The following is a 7,015-nucleotide window of genomic DNA, read 5'->3' on the forward strand; positions in this document are numbered from 1 at the left end:
TCTCCTCCCCCCACCACCTCAACAAGCACGCCAGGCTATTGTTCCTTCCATCTTTAGGTTCCTGGAACTCTCAGAAATAAGAGGGCAGCCATTCCCCCCTTAGGGGTTAATACCTTTTCTATGGAACCTGAGGCAGGGATGGGATGGGTCTATTCCACTCAGCATCAGAGTCACCTTCATGGTGAAGTGAGGTAAGGTGGGAATCCAATACTGAAGTATGTGACCGTGATTTAAATGGCTCTGAAACTTGAAGCTGTTCCAGAAAACGCTAAAGTGGCCAGTAAAATCAGTCTTTTCATTAAAATCCACAAAAGCCACAGAAAGGCTGTCATTGGCTAGCTTCCCAGGCCACCCAAAGTGGCTAGGAGGTGGGGAAGACAAACCCCGCCCAAGCCCTAAGAGGGGAGAACTGGCTCTGAGAATTTCTGGTCAACCCTTGAGACCGCAGCGAACCAGCCCATCTCTTCGAAAGACTTCAAGAGGCAAGCTGAGTTCTTTAGCCCCACACCCTGGCCTGCACAGAAGGATTGGGGTCCGGGCGCGAATTTAGGAGAAACACGAACGCTTGAGGAAGAGCCGAAAGACCTTAAGACAGGGAAAAGGGACATAGAGTCTTGGGGCCCTCTAGATTTTGCATCAAGCGAAACCTTCGCTTTTAGAGCCGCGAGTGGGGTGTCCTCTCGGAGGGGGCACGGCAGCCCCTGCCCCTCACCCTGAGCAGCGTCGAGGAAGGGTGTTTTACCATGGCTGAGGCCACGGAGCCCAAGGAGGTCGCTCCGGATTCCCAGGGGCAACCCGAAGGTGCGACAGTCGAGGGACCAGGAGAGCCAGGAGCTGCGGACCTGGAGGGGCGGGAAGCGAGCGAGGAAGCTGCAGAGGCACCTAGGGACCTGGGGGCGGGCGTAGATGCCAGGGCCTCGGGGAAGGAGGAAGGAGGCTGTGGGCAGGACGGGGGAACTGGGGGAGCGCAGGCGCAGGACCCGCGCACCGGCCCTGAGACCGAGACGCCGGGCGCCAGCGGAGCTCCAGGTGAAGCGGAGGCTGCGGAGCGCGACCCCGAGGGCGCGATCCCGCAGGGAGCCGAGGAGGCGCCAAGCGCCCAGCAGGTGCAGGGGATGAGCTCTGGGTTAGACTCTCAGGGTGAGGCCCCCGAGGTCCCTGGGGACGCTCGCCGGGAGCCCGAGGACCCCACGGCCTCAGAGGCAGGGGAAGAGGCAGAATCTGGTCAGGAAGCGCAGGGAAGCGGCGCGCTAGGGTTGCAGAGCAACCCAGAAGTCCAGGCACCTGCAGGGGACAACATGGACACAGAGGCACCCGCAGGAGGGCCACTTGGGTCGGAGAGTGAGCCCCAGGGTGGAGGGGAAAGCAGCCCTCAGCCCCAGGATGAGGCGATTGAGATTGTAGCCGCAGAGATCGGAGGGCACGAGTCCCGGGAGCTGGCGGGCGCTTCGGCTGCAGACACCGCGGGGGAAGGGGAGACCCTAGGGAAAGACGGGTCCGAGGAAGCAGCTTCCGAGGATGCGAGAGTAGATGCTCATGAGAATGGGGACCAGGGCAGGCTCCAGGAGGAGACCGGGGAGGAAGAAGCAAGGCCAGAACCCGAGTTGAAGGAACCCTGCGAGGGGGCCATCCAAGAGAAGCCCCCCGACGGCAGCCTTGATGGAGAGGAGGCCAAATCCACCGGGCACGAGGAGGAATCCCAGGCAGAGCTCAGCAACCACTTAGCTGAGGAGCCCAGCGGCCAGGGTGGAGAAGAGTTGGGGCGAGTGAATGGCCGCAGGGAGAATGGCCCAGCATTGGAGGAGGGGGATCCGGGACAGGAGCACGACATCACCCTCTTCGTCAAGGTAAATCTCGCGCCCCCAGGGCCTACGAGTATGCGACTGCCCAGTCGGTTTAGGTCTAGGGCCAGCACAGAACCAAAACCGTACTCAAGTGCTTCAGTCAGCCAGAAGGAACAGCTAGGATTTCAGAAGAGTTAGGACTGTGAATGGGTTAGTGGTTTGCCTAGCACTTATGAGGGACCATCCCCAGCATCTCAAGAGTCGGTAGCATGAACCATGTAAGGTTTGGAAGTCAGGGGTGTGTGTGTGTGTGTGTGTGTGTGTGTGTGTGTGTGTGTGTGTGTGTGTTTGGCGACACTCCACTATCCCTTGTCCTGAACATCCTAACTGGCCCTTCTAGTCCTAAGAATTAGGAGGAAAACAAAAACGTGACCAGCCTTATTAGTATTCAAACGGTTTCAGCTAAAGAAGGCTTTAATCCTTGGAGTGAAAAAATGTGAACAGGTAGGTTCAACATGAGAATTCCCAGACTTAACTCCCAGAGGCCCAGAGCTGCCCAGCATTTTCAGCTGAAAAAACAAAACAAAACAAAACCTCGTCCAGGGGACACTGGGAAGTCTCCTATACACTGTCTTGTTTATTGAACATTTTAAGGTTTACTTTGGCAGATTTGAGGATGCAGGAGACTTGGGCATCGTTTGTCTGAGTAATATGTTTCTCGTCTCCCTTTCCATCAGGAAGAAAGCCATGATTTCATTTTTGAAAGAGTCTGTAGACACATGAGGAGGAAGTTTTGAGTGTAAACAGGCACTTTTACAAGGCTTCCAAAAAAAAAAAAAAGTGGACAAAGTCCAGCAGTGGCTCACACCAAGAGCTTTGTCTAAAAGAAAAAAGTTCTTCCTGGGGACCTTTGGTCAGACCCCAGGAAGCTAGAGATAATAGGGTGAAGAATGTGTTACATGTCCAATGAACCCTAATCCTTCAGAAATCCTTTCACGTTTACAGACGGTCTAAACCCCCTTGGCTGAGATTTTAATAAGTAAAAAGAAAAATGTTCCCAGGAGATTAACATCAGGACTTAACCAAGTATCTGAGATGGCTGAGATCTGCCCTTGCTTCTAAACAGTGAGATGGCTCCTTGCACACTAGCTCTATGTTAAAGACCTTAGGAGAGGGCGAAAACGGTGGAGTCCAACATGTTGGCACAGTCCTTCACTAGTTCTGTGGAGATTGGCGTGCAGGAGCAGGGTGGCTCCAGTCTGTTCCCTTAGGAGGACATTTTGCATTGTTCTGGTCACGTGGCTGTGTGATGATCCCGGCCAACCTGCTTGGCCTGCAGTTATGTAGTGAACTGCTCCTCTGCATCATTACCTGACCCCCCACTACTCTGTTTATCACACAGTTGCAAGTAAATCCAACCTCCTGGCCCAGGCGCAAGCCCTTCAGGACTCAGTTCTTTGCCTCCTTTCTTCTCTCTGGCCTTCCCTTAGCATTGTGGGGTCCCCGTGTCACCAATGGCACTGCAGTGGCGGCTGTAGGAAGGTACTGTGTACCAGGGGAGAGCCACACTCCTGATTCTCCCAGCCTTGAAGGCGTGCACCCTCTTTACTCTCTGCCCGAGTGGAGTCTCCTGCACCATTGCCCTGACCATGCCTCCACCTGTCAGCAGCATGCTGGAGTCCCTGAGGACTTCACCTGTGTTTGCCTCCTCCCTGGGCAGATTAAATGTATCATTAGGTCCCTAGTGCAGACTGCAGGTGTGGAAACGATGAGGCTTTGAATGAGACACTGGCCAGTGGATCTGGAGCAAATCCTGGCTTGGTCACTTTCTCCGTACTAGTTGGTTCCTTTCACAATAACGTAGCTCCCTCCCCTAGAGGTTATTATGAAGTCTCAGGAATAGGTCATGCTAAGCCCCTGGAATTGTGCCTGGCTCAGCATTAGCAGTGTCAGGGGGTGTTCCCCTGCCTCTGCTCCCTCCCCCCCAGCTTCTGTGATGTGGTACAAGGAGTTCTCCCTCATTCTAACCCTGCCATTTTTTTAAGGGAACCTCCCTCTAGGTGTTGAACTATCTTCAGTTTATGGGGATGAGAGTGTTGTGAAACCTCAAGCAACTATCATTGCGACTATTGTTCCAAGGTGGTCGGTTAGGGCAAAGGTCGGAGTGGCTGGAAATGGAGCTTGCGCACAGTGGGTGTACATGGGACATGGGTTGGATGAGCCGTGACTCTCTCTGCTTGATCCTCCTCTCCTTTAAGAAAACAAGCGGATCTCCCAACAGTGAGATTGGGTAGCCTCTTAGGGCCATTAAAAAGACCTGCCTCACTTCCATAAGGCTTATCCCACTAATCCACCTCTCTGAAAAACAAAGAAGAAACAATGAAACCCAAAGCAATAAAGAAACAAAAAGGAAACAAAAAAACCTTTGTACCACGGGGTCTTCCAGAGTCACAGAGTTGTAAGGTTGTATTGGTAAACCCCAAAGTTAGGACAGAATCACATTTTGTTACCAGTTCAACCGTGTCTGGGCTCTTCTGGGGCCTCCTTGCATGGGGACTTCCTAGTCCACAGTGACCCACTGACCAGCTTTGTTGTCAGGTGCATGCTCATGGTGGTTTTTCTGGGACCTAGATGACCTGTTGACTCCCCAGAATTGTTAATTAAAGTCTTTCTTCCAGACGCTGCACTTTGCCTGTGTTCTGTCCATGACCTTTCTGCCTTTTCTACTTTTCTTATTTTTAACAAAGAAATAAATTGGTTGTAATTGTATATATTATTTCATATAAATCTATTTAACTATTACTCATTATAACATGCACTAGAAAGTTGTCTACCCAATTATATGGACTAATAATATCACTAGTAAGTCATTACTAAGTCAGCTTATGATCTTGACCATCTGGTAGATTGCCTCAGAGTTATCATGTTTCTAACTTGTCATTTGTTTGATTCAATAAATATACAAGGATGTGGTTTTGTAAAGGAGCTATCGCCATATGCAGCAGCAGGCCAAGGAAGACTCCCTGGGGTTTTGTGTGTCAAATTAATGGCTAATCATTGACTATCTTTATTTTCTTCCCTTAAAGAAGTATTAACGAGGTCACCAGACTATAGGGTGATCCCCAAATATATATAAAATACATGTAGTAAGAGATACATTTTTCTTTTCCATTCAGGACTGGAAAAGGTAACTTCACACCACACGGTGGGGGTTGGGGTTGGAAAAGAAAATCAACAAACTAAATACCCACTGAGGTTTCGTCACCAGGGAAGTGTGGCTCAGAACATTGCTTCCTCAAATCCAGCCTGATTTCTCAGAGGCAAGGTTAGGACTGGGGGAGCCTGAGATATGGCTTTAATGACAAAATTTACATGACTTAAAAAAATCCTCCATCTGACCAGTGAGTGACCCTTGGCTGGAGTTTAAGAACTTTAAGTTATAACAGCTCACATTTGACTAGAACACAGAGGTGTGATTGAGCCTGTGGGTTTGCATGGACCATCAGAGCTGGGGCTTTTTTTTTTTTTTCTTTAAGTGAAATAAATCTAGTAGAATAAAAAAAAAATAAGAAAGACATGGCTTTTGTCTATGTCATCAGAAGTGCCAAAACTAAACATGTTAATTAAAAGTCTGTCAAGCATGGCCACACTACACAGCTGGATAGGATCATGCCAGGACCTGCTTCTTAGAGATTACTGGTCGACCAGTAGGCTGTTGCTCCCTGTGACCTCTCTGCCTGGAGGGAACATGTTGAGACCTGTTCTGTGAAGCTCAGTCTCTAGGGAACGTCCCGGAGAGATGTTATTTTCCCAACAGTGTGAGCACTATGTGTTCTGAAAGGAAATGAACAAGTATGCATCGCACAACTTCAGTTCTCCCCTGAAAACAATGGCCTTCCCTGTTTGTTTTAGGATTATCTCATAAAACTGGATTGAAAATGATATACATGAAAGCAGTACAGCGTTAATGAGCAGAGTGATAAGGAGGATGTGTGATTTTGCTCTCCTCCTACAACTAGACACAGCACGTGTATGCACACTGCGGTGGGGGTGGAGGACATGGGTGGCCGCACCCCTCACTTACCTTAATGAGATGGGGTCTACTTCTTTCCACCCTTAAAACTGGCCCTGCAGTAGGATCACCCCCCATCCCTTCCCTACTCAGTCTCTGCTTTCAGTGATGAGAGGTGAGTGCTCAGGTTGATGGCTGATGGTTTCAATGTGACTTATAGTGAGAATCAAGTTCTACACACAATCCTAGGTTCCCACGATTCCAGTCCAGCATCCCTTGAAAGATGAATATGGCTTGAGTCCTCCCTGGGGACATCTCAGCCTTAGGACTATGGATGCTGAGACTTGAGGTTTAGGTACATGTTTTTCCATCTGCCCTGTGCACACATGCCATTGCTTCTGTCATTGAGCCTTAGAGGAGCAGTGGTGTCTCCTGCCCTTCAGCATGGGCCCCTGCTTCTCACTTGAGGTCTCACTTAGGGCCCAGGTTTCACACAGTGAAGCATGCTCAGCTGCTCCATCTCTGGGAGCACCTGAAGCCACCTGAGACAGACTACACTAGATCCTCTAAGTGTTTCTCCCTGTCATTTTAGATAGGTAGACAATACCTAAGAAGGGAAGGGCCACATAAATCCCAAATTCTGGTCAATGCTTTGGGTTCAGGGGATGTACTGGATTTTAGGATGACCTGTTAACTAAGGATGTATAAAGTTCTGTATTTGGACACTGGGTTAAAATCAGAGAACACACTGGCTCATGTTTTAGAAGCTATATTTTTTTTTTAAAAAAAGACCTGAAGTCACCATAACAAAATACTAGATGCTGTGTTATTATGAAGCATTGAAGTGTATTTGGTTCATGATTCTGGAGGATGGGAGGTCCAAGAGCGTAGTGTTTGCTCCTGGGTGGTTGTGTCATAGCATGCCAGAGGTAGCATTGGATGGGACAGAACAGATCTAGCTAAAGTCTCTTTCCTCTTTACCAATGTTGTCACGAGTGCCCCACCCTATGACCTCACTTAAACCTAACCCTCTCCTAAAGTTCCTACCTCCAAATACTACTAACAGGTAAATTTGGAGACCAAAATTTCAGCACTTAAATTCTGGGGTCACACTGATACTGTAGAAGAAGAAGAAGAAGAAGAAGAAGAAGAAGAAGAAGAAGAAGAAGAAGAAGAAGAAGAAGAAGAAGAAGAAGAAGAAGAAGAAGAGGAAGAAGAA

At 49.3% G+C, this 7,015-nt stretch overlaps 1 protein-coding gene across 1 annotated transcript in view; it reads left to right on the forward strand.

Annotated features, from left to right (window-relative positions):
* Positions 1-423: 423 nt before the first annotated feature.
* Positions 424-7,015, forward strand: part of Clic6 (chloride intracellular channel 6) — a 45,517-nt gene continuing 38,925 nt past the window's right edge. Inside the window, exon 1 of the mRNA XM_021185242.1 lies at positions 424-1,847. Coding sequence (XP_021040901.1) covers positions 744-1,847 — 1,104 coding nt within the window. The 5' untranslated portion in view covers positions 424-743. The remainder of the gene's footprint in view (positions 1,848-7,015) is intronic.

Source organism: Mus caroli, chromosome 16 (genome assembly GCF_900094665.2).
Source record: "Mus caroli chromosome 16, CAROLI_EIJ_v1.1, whole genome shotgun sequence".
Classification (NCBI taxonomy): domain Eukaryota; kingdom Metazoa; phylum Chordata; class Mammalia; order Rodentia; family Muridae; genus Mus; species Mus caroli.